We start from the raw sequence: 21,941 nt of genomic DNA on the forward strand, positions 1-21,941 counted from the left end.
ATTTGGTATAGCCTTCGCTTTTTGTTTAAATAAAGGACTGGCAGCATTCTTACCTGTGCGATGTTGCTAATGACCTGGGGGAGCATATTGAGTGGGAACCTGAGGAGATTAAAGAGGGAGAGAGACACAAAGGCTTTTTCTGCATCAAGGATGTTGTTTTCATTTACGGTGACATAAACGGCAAAGGTGGTCAAGGCAACCTGTAAGCCAGAAAAATAAATTGAATAAACAACACCTGTCGGCTTGATTTTTTTTAAAGGGAATCAAATGTAGCCTTCCTGGAAATATAAGATCTGAAAGGAACAATCTGTATGGGATGAAGGAACAATTGGTTGGATTATTTGATATGCTAATATGCTATGGAACAAGAAAGCATGGCACCACGCCACAAAAATGCAAATATAATACAAAAGAGTACAAGGAATTCAGCCTCCAGAAGGTGTTTCATAATAGCAGCAGCAACTCAGTATTCTATAACAACATTGAATTGGCCCCCCTGACCACTGTGGATCTGATATGCAGAGCATGGGGGCAGAAGATTTCCCTGTTCTCCTTTCTCCTAGTAAAGTTGGAAAATTAATCTTGCAGAGCATTCTGCTACAAGGAGGACTACATGAAATAGCTATCGTTTCTCACAGATCTCCTAGTGTACCTCAACTCCACACTGAACAGTGTTACCTTAAAGAATGAGGAAAGCTGGTGTAAACAAGGTGAGGCAGGATAGTTACTGCTTGTTGTAGAAAGTCCACTGTGTCAAAAAGGCCATTCCTAGGCACCCCAAACTCAAAATTAATGTTTCAGAATATAGTCTGCTTACTTAAACCAGAATCTCAGCTGCACAGTATAGCATGTTGAGCTCTTTTAACTTGCCCTTTCCTGCCACGTAGGCACAGTAGTAAACTCATTTCACAGATATAGGAAATATTTAGGAGAAGTGATGACCTCCCCCCCAAAAAACTATCATCATGCCATGATATGATTCAGTCAAAGAATACTGTGCAAAGTTTTGGTTGTCCTGTCTCCAGGAGGGTATCTATGAGATTGCAGAGGTATAGGGAAAAAACCAATTTAAAATTATGAGACGGGATAGGAACAAAGCTGAGGTCTTAAGCAATCCTGTTCAGAGTTCCATCCAGCCATGCCCTTTTCTACAATATTCCATTCCAAAACTTTATGGTAATTGCCTTTACGTATGCAAGTCATTCAGCGATCCAAGCAAATGGTGGAACATACCATACAAAATATAATTATCCTAATAACACAATCCATTTCAATATCCAGTACTGTATCTTTTACAATAAATATAAAAATTACAATAAAAAACCCCAGACTCCCATTACAGAAATGGATCCTATCTATTTATTATTTAATTTAACACTTTGGCAAGAAGAGTTGGCAGATTTCTACTATATGACATTCTTCATCCTCCATTATTCTTAATCATGTAGGCATTCAATGCATTCCCTTTTAATAGACAAAACTGCAAACTAGCTAGATCAGATTAAATCATTTCGAGTTCCTTTGGACTCTTGTTTAATCATTCTAATTGTGGCATCTTGTGCTTTCCTGAACCTTGTAAGACTTGTGATGTACAAAAAGCCTGCCTTATTATTGTTTGACTACATATTGCAGTAGAAGGTTAAAACACAAAAAAGATGGGATGGATTTATTCTCCTCTTAAGCTCGATTCAGTCTCTGACCTTTTCTCTCTGTTTGCAGCTGAGCATTCTTTCTGTTAGTGTTGAAACTACACTTACAGAACATCTTTAAACTTAGGAAATGATAACATACGCTCTAGATAAAGAGTTTGGAGGAAGGCTATCTGATTAGCTACTAAAGATAGTATTGTTAATATTTTCTGCTTATGATGTAAATGGGTGAAGATGAATATCTTTGGGAGTGAACAGAATTTAAAGCACTTCATGGTTAGGTTAACAGGAAGGGGGCTTGAGGGTCAAAGAAAGGGAACTCAGTCATGATATAAAAGTCAAGCATTTTGACTTGGGAATGTAATTGATTTTGGCGGAGATGCTGGAAAATAAATATTATTCCCAGATAATAGCTGGAAATCTTGATAAAATTAATTGTCCACTGTTATAGAATGCTGAACTTAGTTCCTATTTTTTTTATTAACTGTGACCTTTTCTCATTTTTTAAATTAAAAAAATATATCTTGTCAGTGTAAATTCTGTCAGAACACACAATGAAGCTCAAAGTAGTACGCTTCCTTCATAAGAGATCTTATATTGCCCAGTTAGTTGATAATCTAGTCCTATCTAAATACTGGGGGTAAGAAAATATCTTAGGAGGGTGGAAATGTGACATATTTGATTTGTTAGCAAAAATACTAATAGGTTCTGTATCACCCAGTCCATTCCATCTATCCTAACAACAGTGAAACAGCCTTTTATAGCACTAGAATTCAGGGTCACTGACTGGCAACAGCTACAAGATAAGGCAGGGAAATGTATTTCTTCATACACATACTCAAGTTATGGAATTCACTGCCACAAAATACTGGGGATGGTTACTAGCTAAAATGATTTTTTAAAGCAGGGGTGGATAACTGTGGCCAGGTTTTACTTTCTTTCTTTTTACTCTTAACTTCTACCACTCAGCATGGGTGATTAACAGGGATGACGGGAGTTGTATTTCAGCAACACCTGCAGGGCTATAGGTACCCTATCCTTGTTTCAAAGGATTATACACATCTATAGAACATAATGGCTGCTGGCCAAATGCAGCTTTCATGTTCACAGGATACTTCTGATACTGGGGACAATGAACAGGTACAGGATCGTTTTTTCCATCATGAGCTTCCCAGGCATAACTGACTAGTCCTAGTTGAAGACGGAGTGCCAGACTAGATGGAACTTTGACCACCAGTACTATTTTTTTTAAAAAGTAGTTTCAGAATTTGGCAATGTGAAGGATAGCCTACTACAGGCTTACTATTTTTTATTTAGCAAGTAAGTAGACAGCCCAGGAAAGTCCAGATCAAACCAATCTCCTCTCTTTATTATGCTTTCCAGGAAGAGAATTATAATTACATTATTATGAGTAGCAGTAAAAATTGCCATGCTTAGAGTAAGGATGGAAAACCTGTAACCCCCCCCCCACTCCAGATGTTGAGTCTGCAACATCCAGCATCCTCAACTGGCTGGGGTTGATGGGAATAGATGTCCGTCAAGCTCTGGGTGGCCACAGGTTCCCTGTCTTTGACTTACAGAGAACTCAAGCTCAGTCATCTTTCCTCTCCTGTAGTACTCCATCTTTTTACAGGGCTTAGGCCCCTCTCCCAGCAGCCACATCCTGAGAAGAAGTCAAGCCATGCCCATTTCTTGCATTGCATGAACAATAACTCAGCAACTGGACTTTTCACAGACTTTTCATATTTTCCCTGGTTAAGTTACAAGGAAGGTCCTGCCAACTTGCAGACAGTTCCTCTGACAAAAGATAAGGTACACAAATAAAGCTTACCAGAAAGGGTGCACTGATCCATGCAAATGTTGACAAAGAATTTAGGTAGGCTGATTTCTTCAAAACCTGCAGTTCATTCTTCCTTATCTCCAGAACTTTTTCTGCAAAGGATGGTTCCCAAGCATAGAGCTTGAGAACCTTTATGCCATTTAGAATTTCATTCATTAGCTTGATGCGGGAGTCTTTGTAGCGCATCTGTTGCACCTAAACAATGTTAAAGATCACCATTAACCAATAGCCATTTGTGTAACAACTTGCACTGTGCTTCCCATGTCTAGGTCTCCAAGGAATAACAAAACAACACTTTCATAAATTTAGATACAATTAAAATACCACACCCACTTTTCTACACAATTGTAAATAAGTAGGTAAGTTCACTGCAAGATGAATAAGAATTTATTATGGGTTGGGCATGTGAACAATAAAGAAAACCCCACTTTAACTCACTGTATCTGGTCAAGGGTGTTGATTCAGTTTAGAGATTAAATGTGGGACTAACATGCTTATATCCCAATTGTTTACTGCTAGTAGCCTCGTACCATGTGTTCGCCTGGGAATTCTAAGAAGCCAAAAAAGCAGTACAGCTTTGACCTTGCTTCAAAATGGCGTACAGCTCTAGCCAAACATAGATAAAATCCCGCTCCTTGATCTCAGGAACCATAATCCCTTTTTCATTATCTAGGACTGCCATATTGCACTGGTACTCACTGCACTTTTATAAAGATAGGAGTACTGGCTTCTAGTTTTGTTTTATTTTACCCCCACCCCCCCAAAAAAAACCCCAATTAGATACATATGCACAAAGTCCATTTCATTTTTATTTTTTAAACATTAATGTTTCTCTACCCTGATTCCATTTAAAAGGATCTGAGGCAGGACATTCTAAGAAAAACTTAGAATTAGAGAACTGCAAATTATTCCTTATGAGCTGTAACTCATGCTTGTTTGAGTTTAGTGGAGAAAGAGAAACATTTGTCAATAAGATCTTATTTGGACTCTTCCTTAGCACTGGCCGTTGGCTACTTGATATGCAATAATTATAGGATAGGGGAAGGCGACAGCTCAGTCGCAGAGCATCTGCTTTGCATGCCTAAGGTCCCAGGTTTGATCCCAGCATCTGCAGGTAGGGCTGGGAGAGATTCCCTGTCTGAAACCCTGGGCACAATCCCAGTTGGTGTAGACAATACTGAGCAAGATGGACCAAAGATGGACTCATTGTAAGGCAATTTTCTCTGTTCCCAATTTTCGAATATGTTCAAGATGTAATATGTGAAGCTTAGCCCTCAGTCACTAGGACATAGGTTATATTTTAATCTTTAGGTACTTAGAACAAAGCTGAAACCAGCCTGATATTCTGTGTGTGGTTCTTTTGCAGGCAGACTCATCGTCATAAAGGAGGCAGAAAGAAAAGCCATTAATCACTCACTGAGGCTTTTTTTCTGGACTCTTTCCATCACATTTCTGTCCTTGCTGGTGTTACAGAAACCACTGTCAAGCAGCCAAGGGAAGGAATGTGGTTCCTATTTACTATTTAGGTGACTTTTTAAGGTCGGTGAAGGGGGCAGTGGAGACATGGCAGCCTACAGCATCAGGCAATTCACCATTAGATGGTGGTGGTTGTATTCCCCCCCCCCCCCCACAAAAGAAAATGATCTTTCACTGAATTCCTTTCATCGTGTGCTCTTGTTCAACTGACAAGCCACAAAAGAACTGCACCGTGGAAGTATAAGGAGAGTGAGGAAAACAGAAACAGCAGCAGCTGTAGAGCTAAAGTTCATGCTCAGCTTAAGTGAAATGCAGTGCAGAAAATAAGCAGCGCCAATACAGGATCACTAAAATGTAAATAAAAATCAGATGTTTTTAAACATCCCCTCACAATTAAAACGAGTCAATTACGGTGAAAGAAAAGGAATTTTAGTATCACTCCCATTAGAACTGGCCGTAAAACTCTTAATGCTGCAATCCTACATGTACCTGGGAATAAAGCTGTATTGAAAGTTTTTGTTGCAAAGGCATCCATTAATGGTGCTCATGGCAGTATCCTTAGCATATATGTGTGAATATATTCCAAACACTTGTCTAATTGCTCTTGGCTTCCTTTGCTCACTGTGTAGGGCATGTTATAATTTCAATAATAATCACAGTTCACAGAACTGATCCAGATGATATCCGAGATCTGCAGCTCTGTGATTCAAAATTATACTGAGTGGAGGGCACAGTGGACCTCTACTCTATGGGCAATCTCACTAGTCATGCTTCTTCTGAGCAGAGTACAGTGCTACCTTGGGTTACAAACACCCCAGGTAACAAACACTTTGGGTTACAGACTCTGCTAACCTGGAAGTAGTACCTCGGGTTAAGAACTTTACCTCAAGATGAGAACAGAAATCGTGTGCCGGTGGCAAAGCGGCAGCAGGAGGCTCCATTAGCTAAAGTGGTACCTCAGAACGGTTTCAGGTTTAGAACAGACCTCCGGAATGAATTAAGTTCGTAACCAGAGGTACCACTGTATTGGCAGGAAAAATAAAGCACTGTGGAAAAATTTTCTACTACCCACTGCTCTGGAAAAAAAATGGGAAATCTGCAAGAAGAGGTTTTGCAGAATCTGTTCTAGACAGGAAGCAAATGAGAATAAAGTCCAGGGCACAAGATAATCAGGAAAAAACAGACAGGAGAAGGGCTTTGAGCAGGCAGCAGCTCAGATAAAGTTTCACAGTGAGACTTGAAGGCAAGGCAAGTCAGAAATCCCAGGGCAGACAAGCAGGTGCAAAGAAGCCATGCTCTGCACACGGTAGTCAAATTGCTCTAAGATCTAAGTGCTGACTAATCTGCCAGCACCCTCTTTCTGCTTCCTTTTGCAGGGAGCCTCAGCTAGACAATCCAAATTAGTTTGGAATGGATGTACTAGAGTTTACTTACCTGGAGTGCTCTGGTTTTAATAGCTATTACAGCATTAAATGGGATGAGTAAGACCATCACAGCAACTCCTGCCAGCACAGACGGCCCTAATTCCTTCAAAACGATGCAAAACACATCAGTCATTATTCTATTCTCTTCCAATTAATATTTTTAAAAACTGGAATTTATTGTATTTATACCCTCCTAGAAGCTCAAAGTTCCATACATGATCCTCCTCTCATTTTACTTGCACGTGAGCTGCATGAGGTCATTTAAGCTAAGAGAAGATGACTGGTCCAGTGTCACACAGGAAGCTATGTCCAGCACTCTAACCACTAAAGCACAGAAAGGTTTACATGGCTAAATTTGACTAAATAGATTTTCAACATGAAGTGCAAGAACCTAGAGAAGCTCTGCAAAATCCTTATGGTACTTCTCTTTTTATCTGCACGAAGCAGTCACATATGTGTACTTGGAAGCTAAGGAAGGAATGGAGGACAGGGGAACAGAAAGGGTGGTATTCAACAAAGTTTGACTCAGAACAGACCCATTGAAATTAATGAACACGGCTAAGTTAGCTTTGCTAATTTCTGTACGTCTACTCTGGGTAAAACCTAATTGACTGTGAATTCAAAATTTTTGGGTATTTATTTATAACCAGCACAGGCACTGCTAAAAATGGCTCCTTGGATGCTGTATACTGGCACTCTACATAGCTGGTAAAAAATGGTGCCATAACCTGCTTCACAAATGCACCAGTTTATGTCAGGCACAGCATTATACAGAGACAAAAGCAGACAAAAAATGAACCTGAGAAGCTGTTTTTTTATGTTTATCATTTGAGATCTCTTTTGTTGAGCTAAGGGGGAATTGAGGACTGCAATGTTCTACGGCAGCTTTGCAAATAAAAACTGAGATAAATAAAAACCATCCCCTAAACTCATCTCTAGGATCCTTCTCCCATTTTACTCCTGCTATGGCTCTTTAAACCTAAGGATATTGCAGCTCACCTGAGCTCTGCATCCTCAGTTATTCATCTGTTCAGACAGAACATTCTAAAGACAAGGGCTTGGAATTCTGCTGGGAGCAACAGGTTGCCTGCAATATGACTTTCCACAATCCCTTTCCCCCTTCAAGCTGGGTCAGCCTTAAGCTTACTGGCTGCACATTGTGCCAAATCAGAGAGAACAACATAAGTGACTCTGTACCTGCCAGAGAAAGGCTAAAGCTAGGCATATCTGGAGCGGCGCAGACCACACCATGTTTAGGAAGGTAGTCAGATCCATCAATCTTTGGGCATCCACTGACATCAGGTTGACAATTTCTCCAACAGTGGAAGAGCGCTTTGCTGAGTTGGTGATGACTAAAGACTGGAGAGACAATGAGAAAAACTCCCTTATTTAGGCATATTTCCTCATTTTGTAATATTTTGATCCTGTACTTCCACCACCCCAAGAATCAGGTTTGCAGCTTAGAGATGCTGATAGACCCTGGTCTGTCACTGGAGGCTTCCATGCCTTGAAATACATACCATTTGCTTCAGTTGGTGTTTTATCTGAATACTATTCTGGGCAGATTGCCTGGCCACAGCTATCCATGCTCTGGGAACATCCAGACTGGACTACTGCAATGCATCAGTCCTGGGGCTACCTCTAAAGACTATTCAGAAACTTCAGTTACCCCAGATTACAGCTTCATGACTCACCAGCTTGGACTGGCTGGTGGGAACATATCTCGCTAGCTTTGTGGCAACTTCACTGGTTCCTGGTGTATTTCCAAGCTCCCACCAGAAAACCTTCCATATTTTTAAAACTCTTATTTTTCAGAACAGAAAGAACATCCTCTCTGCCACTTCTCAAGAGTACTATATCCCATGCAGTAGAAGCACATATTCTATATAAACCATTCCTCTTATCAAACAAAAACTGTATTTCCAAAGATCCCCATGGGATGCCTGTATCCTTGTTGCGTTTTGGCAGAATACAGGTGAATTAAAGCTGCCTGACTTCTTATTACTTCTTTGTTCCTGCAATTTGTTAGTTACTTTTTCCAAGAGCATCACGTCCCAGAGTTCCATAAACCATGGCTCTTGTATTTAAAGACCTCCCAAACTTTGCTATAGTATGTCTTGCAGCCCTCATGAGGTCTCTTTGGGTAAGATCCTGTGCCTCTCCCTCATAAACAAGTAATAAAGCAATTTTTGGATCTAAGGCAATAATTTGGTTAGCAATCAGCTGTGTCTTGCTAAAGACTTTAGTCCAAAAGGAATAAACAATAGGAAAAGATTGCCACATGCATACCTTCCATATTAAGAGTTTTGAACTGAAAGAAAGCTCTTCAGGAAATGTATATTAAGGATCAGTTCATGTTACGACCACCATTATATAGAAGCTACTTTAACAACACCATCTTATGAATGTTCACTAGCAAGTAAGACTTTACTGTGTCCAATGGGTCTTACTCCCTTGTAAGTGAGCTTGGGTCTGCCAGTCTAAGACTCTCCCTCTGGCAGCTGTTCTGCGTAGTGGCTCATCATGTAAGATTTTCCACATGTAAGATTTTCCCACAAAACAAAGATATGTCAAAACTTGGTACTCACAGAGGGTGGGGTGGGCTGGGCTTCCATTATGCATTGTATTGTTATATTAAAGGTAAAGGTACCCCTGCCCGTACGGGCCAGTCTTGACAGACTCTGGGGTTGTGCGCCCATCTCACTTAAGAGGCCAGGGGCCAGCGCTGTCCGGAGACACTTCCGGGTCACGTGGCCAGCGTGACATCGCTGCTCTGGCAAGCCAGAGCCGCACACGGAAATGCCGTTTACCTTCCCGCTGGTAAGCGGTCCCTATTTATCTACTTGCACCCGGAGGTGCTTTCGAACTGCTAGGTTGGCAGGCGCTGGGACCGAGCAGCGGGAGCGCACCCCGCCGCAGGGATTCGAACCGCCGACCTTTCGATCGGCAAGTCCTAGGCACTGAGGCTTTAACCCACAGCGCCACCTGCGTCCCTTTTATTGTTATATTAGCCACTCATTAATAACTAAAGATATAAAATTGTTCCGACCACTACTACACTCATTTGAGTATGCAAATATAAGCAAACTCAAATACAGTCTTGTTTTTTTTTATATATCCTGTTTATACAAATGACTTGGGGAACTTGCAAAACAGAGGAATAATTAAAATAGTTTGGTATGGAGGAGAAGTATTTGTGAGGATTTCACAAGCAGCTGTAGCTGGGGTACCAAGAATGCAAACACATGGTGCACAAATAGAGCTAAATGTACACAGTACGTCATACACCAAGCATCAAATCCACTTTTTACATGTGTGCAATGGTTAGTGTTACCAGTTGAAGAACTATACTTTCAAGAATGATTTTCAGCTGCCACAAATTCGTTTAGCTTTTACACAATCGCTTTTAAGCAAATCTGATTAATAAAAAAAGCAAGACAGTATGGCACATCTATCAGGCTAGTACCATAAAAACTCAGCATGGTGTATCTGGTGTTGAGCAGGTAGCAAAATGTGTTTTCCTGCACAAAAGCAGGCCTGTGTTGGGCAATACCAAGGGCAATTTGGGTTACATTCAAAAATAACAAAACTGTGGTGAACATGGTTAGGATGGTCCTAATTATCCAGTTGCAAACACCAAAAGAATATGGGTTTATATTCATTCTACTTGCTAATATAATATTAGAGAGTCCTTCACAAGCACACCAATTTATACAAAATCCTACATATCCGTGTGGATCTTTTCCATCCAGCTGGCACTATGCTGGAAGGAAAGCAATTAATGGGTGGGAAAGACCCACACATTAAACCTCACCCACATGCCTCTGGTAATCTCACATGCAAAGACTGCAGCCACATCTGAGCTTGCTTCCACATGGCTGAATGTGTGCGTATGAAGGGAGCCCAAGTCTTTGAAGGAGATGTCAAGTGGGGTGGGGTGGGGGGGGATAGTTGAATAGTTGCAGGATTGTTCTTGAGATGTCAGCCACCCAAGCACTGGTTGATGAGAGCCAACTAAGAAAAAGGGCAGGATTAAGTAATGATGCCAGAATTATGGAAATGCAGATAAAAGGACAGTTCTGGACTGGGGGTGGTCAAAGCTGGGCTGAGAGCTAGATTAAAAATCCTTAATTCTTTAAGATTTAATGTTGCAAGTGGCAACAGAAGCATTTATGAATAAACTGCAAATGACAGAACACTGAGAAGAAACATGGAATGTGTATGTGGAGGATTAGAGACAGTTGATATAAGTCTTTTCCTGCCATTGCATGCAGTGCACAGTCCAGGGCTTGTGAATTTGAATCCTTTTGCTCCTCATATTCCGTGCACTGCCAAGTCCTATTGGCTCCTCCTTTTTACAACATTACGAAAATACGGTGCTTTCTTTCTGCCCCCCCCAGGCAAAATCTCTTGTTCATATTCCATGCCTGTGCTTGCAAAAAGATTAGCCTGCTTCTACCTTTCTGTAGATCATCCCGATGATGCCCGTTCTCAGTCTCATCCCAGTAACAAAGCAGTACTGGAAATGCTGGTGAAGGATTATGGTCTGAAGCACGGCAGAGGAAAACATCAAAGCTGCAGTCAGATATCCCCACCATAAGGGAGCGCTTTTATTCTTAATGAAGCCAATTAACAGACTGTTTAAGAAGGAGACGAAACAAATAGACAACAAGGGGAAGAAACAATGAGATTAGTGGGGCAAAGCACAACACACTATTGATTCTTACCCACAGCAAAGTAGAAGCACCAATAATTCAAACCATTCTTTTGGGCACATGCCTAGAAGGCATAAGACCACCTCAAACATCTTATTAATTGTTTTATCCACTTCATTTTTCTACAGCAATCCAATTTAAAAAATCTAAAATAAAAAATATTGTGGAAAGTAGGGGAGGGGCGGGCAGACATCTGTACATTGATTGGTGTTGTGTGTTGGTCAAATGGCATACCTGGATTTCACTGTGCCAGCATAGTGTGTAAAGGTAAAGGGACCCCTGACCATTAGGTCCAGTCATGGCTGACTCTGGGGTTGCGGCGCTCATCTCGCTTTATTGGCCAAGGGAGCCGGCGTACAGCTTCCGGGTCATGTGGCCAGCATGACTAAGTCACTTCTGGAGAACCAGAGCAGCGCACGGAAACGCCGTTTACCTTCCCGCCAGAGCAGTACCTATTTATCTACTTGCACTTTGACATGCTTTCGAACTGCTAGGTTGGCAGGAGCAGGGACCGAGCAACGGGAGCTCACCCTGTCAAACCACCGACCTTCTGATCGGCAAGTCCTAGGCTCTGTGGTTTAACCCACAGCGCCACCCACATCCCTCTAGTGTGTAGAGGGGCTGAAAAGCTGAAGCAAGTTACAGCTACATAGTACATGCAAGGCACGGTAAAATGGGCCAGCTCTATCATGAGGCAAAATGAAGCAACTGCCTCGGGTGGTGATAGGAAATTTGTGCCTCCTCACAAAGCTCTCTGCTAGTCTGCCACAAAGATAGTCTGGCCACTTTCCTGTCTTCTATACTGTTTTCTAGCATCATCCCCTGCCCTCTTCTTCTGCACAGCCACTACCTGGAGATGCCGAGGATTAAACCTGGGACCGTCTACATGCAAAGCATATTTCACTGAGCTACAGCCCTTCCCTATCATGAAGACAGATGCAGATCCTGCCTCAGGCAGCACAATGTCTTGTGCTGTCCCTGACTGGATAGCATGCACACATGTAATCTTTGCATCTGCCAATCAACACACATAGATGAACTTTTGTGTGCTGCAGTTCACAATGGGATTCTTTCCCATGTAGACACGCAAGTGTGAACTGGAAAGAAATATGGTGCATGGAGGAGATGCCTCCTCCATTTAGTCATGTTAGCGATATGTCTAAATGAAAGCCTCCCTTGTTTCCCACTCAGTGTTCTTATGCAAAACTAGTAAACACATGAAAACCCATTATATATTTCCTCATTGACAGCCTTTCCCTATCAGACTGCCATTCTCCCCTGCGATTCCCTGCATCTGCTATGCAGATAGGCAAGGACTCAGCACAGAATAAAATAGGTGTCCTGAGACATGCAGGGAATGGAGTGCAGTAAATGAGAAAACTCCAAAAGCTTGCAGAAAGCAAGTGGCGCCTTAAAACTATTACCTTTTCACTAAAAGGTAAAGGTAAAGGTACCCCTGCCCTTGCGGGCCAGTCGTGTCCGACTCTAGGGTTGTGCGCCCATCTCACTTAAGAGGCCGGGGGCCAGCGCTGTCCGGAGACACTTCTGGGTCACGTGGCCAGCGTGACGAAGCTGCTCTGGCGAGCCGGCACCAGTGCAGCACACGGAAATGCCGTTTACCTTCCCGCTATAAAGCGGTACCTATTTATCTACTTGCACCTAAGGGTGCTTTCGAACTGCTAGGTGGGCAGGAGCTGGGACCGAAAGACAGGAGCTCACCCCGCCGCGGGGATTCAAACCGCCGACCATGCAATCGGCAAGCCCTAGGCGCTGAGGTTTTACCCACAGCGCCACCCACGTCCCTTTTCACTAGCTATTCACTAATGCAAGGTTTCCCAAAATAGGGTTTCCAGCTATTTTTGGACTACCATTTCCATCATCCCTGACCACTGGTTCTGCTAGCTAGGGATGATGGGAGTCGTAGTTCAAAAAAACAGCTGGAGAGAGACCTAAGTTTTGGAAACACTGTGCTAATGGATCATGTGAAATGCACTTGAATGAGAGTGCAGAACTCACCCTAGCAACTTGGGGTTGACGAAAGACAACAGATCTTGAATTAATTTAAAGAAGGAGCCGATTAAGAAGTATGGGCCAAAGGTCCTGAGTAAGGCTTTGAGAAAAGAGGGTTCTTTCTGCTTTGCGTTACTACTTATCAGGATTTCTGTTTCCTCAAGGCCATCACCAACATGGTTCTCTATTTGGTTCGAGCTTTTTGTATAGGATATATCTTTTTTCCTAGGGGAACAAAAAGACATTGTTAAAGTCAGCTGAAAAAGTGGAGGGTTTGTTAGGAATGTTGACTCTCTTAAATAATAGCAGCCTTTGGGCCTCAAATGTGGCCTTGCTTCTGTGAGAACTGCTAAGATATGTTTGTAGGATATGGGCCCCACATTTTAGTAGCCAAGAGCAGGGAGCAGTTTCCCCCATGAAAAAAGGGGACCTCAGTTTGAAGTACTGTCTTTGTAATAAATAAAGTACTTTGAAGTACAGTACTTTATTTAATAACTACGTTAAAGCTGCATATTTAAATTATAGTGACATAAGGCAGCACATTTGGAACCTGATTCACAAATTAAGTCGTATGAGATATTACTACTGCAGTCCCTCTGCTTGGTGTATTCAGGGGCAGAAACGTCCACATCAACCTATCAGATCAATTGATTTGAATGAAGACTGGCCAGTTCATGGAGGAATGATTAAGATTAAATTAGTTTAGTTTACTTAAATAAAAAGCTGTAATCTAAAGCTTTGGCTGAGGCAAATACAGCCTTCGGCATCTGATAATTTCCCTTTCCTGTTCAGCAAAATGATGGTGATGATGATGACATACTTGCTTTGGAAAGCAGCCACATTTCAAACATCAACATTTTTTTGGTTTTATGGTCTTTCAAGAAATAAAACTAATGGGTGATAGCTTTACTCAGAAGAGACCAATTGAAATCAATTCACACAAGTAATTTAGGTCCATTGATTTCAATAGGTCTCATTTGAGGTTGGATAAAACCTACTAATTTATTTTGTTTAGTATTTTATGAATCAAAAAGCCCTGTTACCAGTACAGCTATGGTTTTGCCATGCATCTTCCAGTATTTTTACCTCAATTATTTTATGTCTAACAGCCTATAACTTTATAACCATTTTGACTATCCTTTCACCGATTCTGCGCCCAACCAAACCACTATTCCAGTGACATTTCAAGACAAGGGCACAAATTAATAGAAGTCAGGTATTTGCCCAAACACATGAAAGCTCAAAGCATGGGGAAGGGGGTGCATGCGCCAGTCCCACACCACACACCTCTCAGTCCCTGCCCTTCCTCCTGTTGAATAGGGAAAGGCCCACAGGGACTTCTGTTCCTGTTTACTTGAACACAAATTGAACCCCTTCATGTGATTGGGGAAACTGATCCTTAACTTAGCTTAACTCACGACAAAACATCAACAGCGACCTGATCTTCTCTCTATCCCCCTGGTATGCTCACATAAAGAGAGAGCTGGTATAGGGGTGATTTCAAACAAATGATCCACTATGTACACAACATGCATTCTGAGGTGGAAGGAACTGTACTGTGTGTCTTATCAGGTATGCATGTGATGGCTCTTGAGCCATACACAGCTGAGTGATTCAGCATACCAGTTATCTCTCCGGATAAGATAAAACCTCAGACACTCTGCTATTTACAGATATAGAGAGCATTTATCCTCAGTGTTCTTATTTTATTAATGTTCTGCCTTCTGCTTTGCATACAGGCAAGTTTAAGAACATTTCACATAATGAAGGTATTTGTCCCTGTGGGATCAGAGAGACAAAACTTGTGGGTCATTTTAATCTATATATAACAATTTGTATAATAAGCCCAGAAAGAAGCTGATTGTACCTTTACCCGGAAGACCCACTGAAATAAGGCTATCTCTTGTTTAAATGATTCCTCTTCTTACATTACTCAAAATGTAGCTAAATTCTTCCTATCTAAAATATAAATTAAGAGCCAGATGGTAAAGCAGGAACTCCCTTTTGGCTCCTCTGTGAATATCAGTATTTTTATTGTAGTTATCCTGTTTGCATCCCCTTTTATTGGTCTGTAACCATAACAGATAAGTCATCATCACTCTGCTAAGAAGTGTTTGTAGTATGTGACCTAGTTTAGATTTAAAAGTAGCTTTCTGCATTTTAACACTAGCAGCCTCTAGTACAGCCTCTAACACTAGCACAGTGGACCAACACCAGCTGATGACATGGCTCCCCAAATCAACACAGACTGTGGAAACTTCACATTGGACTTCAAGCATCTGGCATTGTGTGCCTCCCCATTCTTCCTCCAGACTCTGGGTCCTTCGTTTCCAAGTGAGATGCAAAAGCTGCTCTCATAAGAAAAGAGATTGTGGGAGCCATGTCATCAGCTGGTGTTGGTCCACTGTGCTTCATTAAGTCCAGGGTCAATGTAGCCGTCTACCAGGAGATTTTGGAGCACTTCATGCTTCCTTCCGCAGATGAGCTTTATGGGGATGCTGATTTCATTTTCCAGTAGGACTTTGTCACCTGCCTACACTGCCAAAAGTATCAAAACCTGGTTCAATGCCCATGGGATTACTGTGCTTGATTGGCCAGCAAACCCACCTGACCTGAACCCCATAGAGAATCTATAGAGCATTGCCAAGAGAAAGATGAGAGACATGAGACTGAGCAATGTAGAAGAGCTGAAGGCTGCTATTGAAGCTTCCTGGTCTTCCATAACACCTCAGCAGTGCCATAAGATGATAGCATCCATGCCACGCCGCATTGAGGCAGTAATTGATGCAAAAGGGGCCCAAAGCAAGTACTGAGTACATGTGCATGCTTCTACTTCTCAGAGGTCCAATATTGCTCTATTTGCAGTCCTTGTTTCGCTGATTTCATTTAATATTCTAATTTTCTGAGATTGTTAATTTGGGGTTTTCATCAGGTGTACGCCATAAACATCACAATTATAACAAATAAAGGCTTGACATATCTCGCTTTGCATGTCATGAGTCTATCTCATATATTAGTTTCACCTTTTAAGTTGCATTACTGAAATAAATGAACTTTTCCACAATATTCTAATTTTCTGAGTTTCACCTGTATGTATGTCCAGTTCTTATGCATTTAGCTTCAGTAATTTAATTCTCTTTTTAATGCATTAGACGGATAATGTTAACGCAAACCCTAACCCTCTCCAAAAAGCCACATGAACATGGTGGTGGGTATTCCACAACCATTCCATGCAAGTATGGGTTTGTTCTGAGAATCTCAGCTTTCCAAAGGGATCCCACACAACCCAGAGCCAGTGAGATATGTCTTCTGAGAAAGAGACATGGAACACCTTGTGGGGAACAGCAGCATAACTAAGGAGCTGGAAGAATCCACATTAGTCCCAAGGCAGCCTGATAACCCCTCCGACCGCATCCCAAGCCGCATCTTCATCCCCAGTTCTCCATCGTCACTACCTGGGTCTCAAGAGCAAAAGCAGCAGCAGATCCAATGGGAAATCTGGAGCTGGCACAGGAATGAACAAGGGTCCACTCCAGAAAAGGGAGATTCCACTGTAAACAATCACCCAGCAGAGGAAGAGGAAGAGGAAGAGGAAGAGGAAGAGGGAGGAAGCTGGCAACAAGGATATTGACCTGTTTTTAGGAGGTAATTTAATTATTGTTAGATTTTATACTAATGTTACTGTATATATCTGATGTTAGCCGCCCTGAGCCCAACTTCGGCCAGGGAGCGCAGGATATAAATAAAAGTCGTTGTTGTCGTCTTCATCATCATCATCATCATCCCTTCCAGTTCTCCTCTAATCTCTTGCTGGGTCAACAGCTCCCTACTGTCCAGCTCATTTGCTCAACTCCAGCTCCCACACAAGGTCCTGGGGGCCTGGACACACTTTTTTCCTCACCCCTCCCCCACAGAAAAGTTATAGTTTTTATTATTATTAAGATAATCTTGAAAGTGTGATAGAAAATGCAAGTAAAATGTGACACTAGAATGGGGGTTGATTACTGGTTGTTCTGAGATACAGTTCCAGTGCCTTGAGGATCCTTGCCTCATCCTTTGATTAGCAAAAGCCTAACAAATTATGCAAAACAAGCAAACACATGCACATTAGCTTAACATATGCACATTAGCTTAATTATGCATTTTACACAGTTATCATTTATGTAGGCTGCAATATTTTTATTTTTATTTTGGACACATTACGATGGCACACAATTTTGGTTATTTTCTAAAGCACAGTTAAAAAGCAAGCGTTTATGCACAAAAGGGAGCCTAAGAGTGACTTACTGTTGCACTTCTTTATTTTGTTTATCCCACTCTTTCTGCAGCTTCTGTACTATCAGTTCAGATTTATCATCCGCATTCAGAGACCATAAATCTTTATCTTCAAGAGGCTTCTTATATCCCTGGATTGCCATACTGTATTGTTACAAAAAACAAAAAAGGACGTTGGTAATCAGTTTGGACACACAATTCAAACTTTCTCAAGAGAGTACTGCAGTGTTACGCGTAATGTGCAAAGACCTCTACAGGCAGTGCATGTGAGTACAAACACATTTAATTCCTCCTCCTTCTACACTAGGCATCCAGGACAACTTACCCAGCTACTGGATGGCAGAAGCTGTTGTACATTTCCCTGCTCCATATCACATGCTGCTATCAGTGGGGTGGGGACAGGGGACATGTGCAATGTTGTGGATACAGGTAAATTGTTCTGGAAGTAACAGGTAGGGAGGTGGGAAATAAATACATATTTGCTGTTTGCAGCAATGGCCATGTGTTTAACATAAAATGAATTTTTGGTCTGACTGCAAGTCAAGTACAAAGGAGTGATCAAAGATGAGTAAGACCAAGTTTTTCTACTAAGGGGTGAGCTGTGCTTCCCATCCACTCTCCAATGTTCACCTCAGTAATGACACACATATAGCCTCTGGATGGACCAGCGTCCTGCCCTCCTCCACAATCCTTCAAGCAGGCAGTTTGCCCAGTTTGCCCACCCCCATCCACACCAACACCTTGCTTGTAATTTTGCTCAACGCCCTTTAAAAGTGCTCTGAGAAGCAGAGGAGGTGGCATTGTGGCTGTCACAAGGCATAACTAATCAGCACCAAAAGGAGGGATTTTGCTTCATGATTGACACAAACACTAGCCAGTCAGTGCTGTGCTTTGGTTTTCTGATTCAAACCAAAACACAAGGTTTTCCCTGAGTTCAATCTGGGAGTAAAGATGGTAAGTGCACAAGATGAGGTGAGCACATTTTCAAAGCAGTTTCACCATGCAAATATTGTATGTCTGGTACCAGAACTTCAACTCCACCACACTTTTTAGCACTTCCTTGATGCCTCCAGTATTATCCCACCATAAATGTCTGCTGTGCTTTGCCATCACCTTGGGCACCCTCAAAATCCTGTCTAATCTTTGGCATAATACATTACCAAAGTATTGGCAAACAAGAGGTTCTGTTCACATACAACTCTGTTCACATACTTTCATTTATTACAGTGATGATATCCACAAACATAAAGGAGTTTAGTGGTTGAACCTTGACCGTAGCCAACCTTAAATGCATTTTTTTTCCTGGCTCCCCGCTCCTGCTTTTCCCACATGGCAACAAGATCACTACTGACGTCAATGTAACTGCTGCTGTCAGGGATGTTAAATAGCTCTCTGTTGACCTCTTGTCCTCCTGCAGAAACTCAACTGAATTTGGGAACTGACTACAAATGCTACAAGTTCACCCATCTCTCTTTAAGTGGAAAAACTAGGACAAAATGATTTAAATCTTGGTAGGAAAGTGGCATTTTAAGTTGACATCAAACTACTATCCAACAGAATTGCTAACGCTTGGAAGTCTCCGGATATTAACTATTTTCCTTGAGGCCTTAGTTTTTCATCCATGCATTTGCCATTTGCAGCAAAGGAGGCAGCTGAGCCTCCTGTTGCTAGGTGGAAAGTCTTTTATTCAGTTTCTAAGTGGGAATCTCTACGGGTCGATGTGGCACAATGAATAGGCTGCTAGGTTCAGAACTAGGGAGAATTCAATTTGGTCTGCCTTTTTAAAAGTGAGCCGACCTAATATGCATCTCCTGAATTAATACACAGACTGGAAAGTAATTATCATTAAGATTTTGCACTTATATAAAATGGTTTTTGGCTTTAAAAAGCAGCCATCATCACAGGCGTGGCACATCTGGAACTACACTTGACAAACCAATGACACCAATATACTTTACTTTACTATGGCAATAACTTTCATTTTTGTTTCTTTCTTTTGTAGCCCAGACTTTATTACTCAGCCCATACAGTAAACACGCTTGACTTTTGTTTTGTTTTTAAAGGGACAGAAAGTGGGTGGGTTTCTGGGGTGAAAGACTTTCGCCATCCCATCCACCAATGTGTTTTGATGATACACTTTTGCCTTTAAACGCTATCCCTGGAACGTAACCTCCACATAAGTTGAGAGTCACCTGTATTCAAATACAATTTTTGTTCAGTTTTTTTTTCTTTTTTAAATCACAGATTAATGTGGAAATCAGATGGAATAGACTTATGAATGAAAATGTGCAAATTGCCTCTCAGAACTCTATTCTCAGCCCTGTTTTTTTTTAACAACAACTATTGTTGTCTTCTAATTGCAAAGAGAACCTTGAAGATAAAAGCTTAGATTTTTTTCCCTGAATTGCAAAATAACCCTCTTCAACCTTGCACAAAGTATGGCTTATTAAACTAATCTCCCTCTTTGGAGAGGGGGAAAATGCAACTTCCCCTCCCCTTTTAAAAAAAGACATTTTTTGGAGAGTTGAAGGTTGACAAAGATTTGTTTCATCATGTTACACACGAGACTCAAGTTTCTTTTCCTGCTGCACAGTAAGAATAATAAAAAACACCCTATAAAATACGATTCCAACAGGAAATGAAACCTGAATCTTAATTGCCAATTCAAACATCACTGTGCAAGTTCACAGTGTTAGCCAGCATTTCCCAACCTGGAATTAAGCACACAGCACTCCAGTTTCCCATCTGTGAACTTAGCTGCTGTCTCACACTTCCTGCACCTCAGTTCTGAAAGGTGATCTACACCAGGGATGGGCAGACTTGAGGCTTGCTGCAACTACAGTACTTCGTTTTCTGCCAGAATCCTAAGATCCACCAACCAGCCCATTGTGCAAACGAAATATATTTAGAAGTAAATATACTTCTAAAGCTCAGGAATTTGTTCTGAGTACTTTTGTTAACCTCTACTCTAATAAGCACAAAACATCTCGGTCTGGGGTAGAGGGAAGAGCATGAATGAATGCTGTATTGTATAGGAATGTAGCTAGGCAACCAAGAGCACGAGGAGAATCTCTTGTACGGATGCCACTTCAATATTGCTTTCAGCAAAATAGAGGATATCAACGAGAGCTCAGTAATGCTTACCTTGTAAACCACCAAAATGTGATCTTCGAAAGGAAACCAGAATTTAACTCTGGACAAGGATTCTACAATAAAAAGTTGAAGACATGAATTTGTTTTTGTTTTTTTTAAATCCAATATTTTAGCCAAAGCTTTTGTAGCCAAAGACTACCATGCATTCAAAATCATTTGGAGATATATCATGGGATATATATATTAAGGATGTGCTGGAACTCCTGCCAATTTCCTGCTCCCCACCACCTTCCCCCAGCTCTGAGTAGTGTTTGAAGGGCTATGGCTGGATTTCACAATCTGATCTCAACAAATCCTGCTAATAGCAGACATAAAAGCAAGGAGTGGATGTGTGTTTTAGCTATTACCAGATAGCAAACACAGGGGAACCTTCTTGATGGAGCAGCCAGGCGGGGGTGGAGGGGGGGGGGAGAAGACACGAGGCAAGACAAAAGAAAGCCTCTCTGTCCTGCTGCCAGCAGACTTTATTAAGACTAGGTTGTGGCAGAATGGAAGGGAAAGCTTTTCTCTTACTGCAGAATCCACAGTCAGCTTCCAGGCCATATGAAAATAAGGTACGATTGGGCCATTCTTTCGCACACAGCCAGCTACTAATTGTCACACAAAGGGACAAACATCCCAAAATCCCACCACCACCAAAAATCAACTACTTCACCAGGCTGCTGTCCCAATTTCTGCCCTCTCCCTCCACAATGCCCTTTTAGCAAAGAACATCACACATAAATTAGCACCTCATTAAGTACAGCCTTCTGACACATGGCATCTTCAAAATAGGCTACCAGGAGTCCAAACTCACACCATGCCTGCTTCTGGGTTGTGGATAGGGAGCAGGTCGTTATGGGGCTGGATTTGGTACATGCAGCCTACAGTTGTTGATGTCTAAGGTAAATACTTTCCTTAAACATATAGTCCAGAGGCAGAACCCTAATCAGAGAAACTTAAGGTGAGATGTAGGGTACACCTGGTTTGTTCCAAGACACCTTCCAGGAAAATCAGAGGATGTGGACACACATTCTTAAATTAGCTTGGTTGCTGATCACAGCTCATGAGAAACTATGGAAGGCAGTCACTGTAAGAAGGACTTACTTACAGGGTCTAAATTAACCGGAGAGAAAAATGGAGGCTTTTCTTTAAAACACGAAAGAACCAACTCTACAAGGATCAGTGCCAAGTATAGATAAAATGTGATAATCCGAAATCTGTCTTCCATCGGGTTCTAGGGAGAGACACAAAAATTTGAGTCAATACACAAGGAAAGTGTTCTTCACTAAAGGCACAGGGAAAGGTTAAATGGTTAATGAGAGGGGAAAAGTTAATGAGGTCAAAGGAGAACTTGGGTAAAACAACAGACAAATATAGTACTGTATGTATATGCACCCCTTGAGGGAAAAAAACACAT

At 41.6% G+C, this 21,941-nt stretch overlaps 1 protein-coding gene across 1 annotated transcript in view; it reads right to left on the bottom strand.

Moving 5' to 3' along the window:
* Nucleotides 1-21,941, bottom strand: part of ABCC3 (ATP binding cassette subfamily C member 3) — a 71,920-nt gene that overhangs the window by 25,640 nt on the left and 24,339 nt on the right. The window contains exons 5-13 of the mRNA XM_079967367.1: nucleotides 21,633-21,758; nucleotides 20,534-20,595; nucleotides 17,402-17,533; nucleotides 13,121-13,339; nucleotides 10,849-11,026; nucleotides 7,587-7,748; nucleotides 6,400-6,492; nucleotides 3,481-3,684; nucleotides 54-200 (exon numbers count right to left, since the gene is read on the bottom strand). Of these exons, the coding sequence (XP_079823493.1) occupies nucleotides 54-200; nucleotides 3,481-3,684; nucleotides 6,400-6,492; nucleotides 7,587-7,748; nucleotides 10,849-11,026; nucleotides 13,121-13,339; nucleotides 17,402-17,533; nucleotides 20,534-20,595; nucleotides 21,633-21,758 (1,323 nt within the window). The remainder of the gene's footprint in view (nucleotides 1-53; nucleotides 201-3,480; nucleotides 3,685-6,399; nucleotides 6,493-7,586; nucleotides 7,749-10,848; nucleotides 11,027-13,120; nucleotides 13,340-17,401; nucleotides 17,534-20,533; nucleotides 20,596-21,632; nucleotides 21,759-21,941) is intronic.

This window comes from Podarcis cretensis (genome assembly GCF_951804945.1).
Source record: "Podarcis cretensis genome assembly, chromosome: 2".
Lineage (NCBI taxonomy): Eukaryota > Metazoa > Chordata > Lepidosauria > Squamata > Lacertidae > Podarcis > Podarcis cretensis.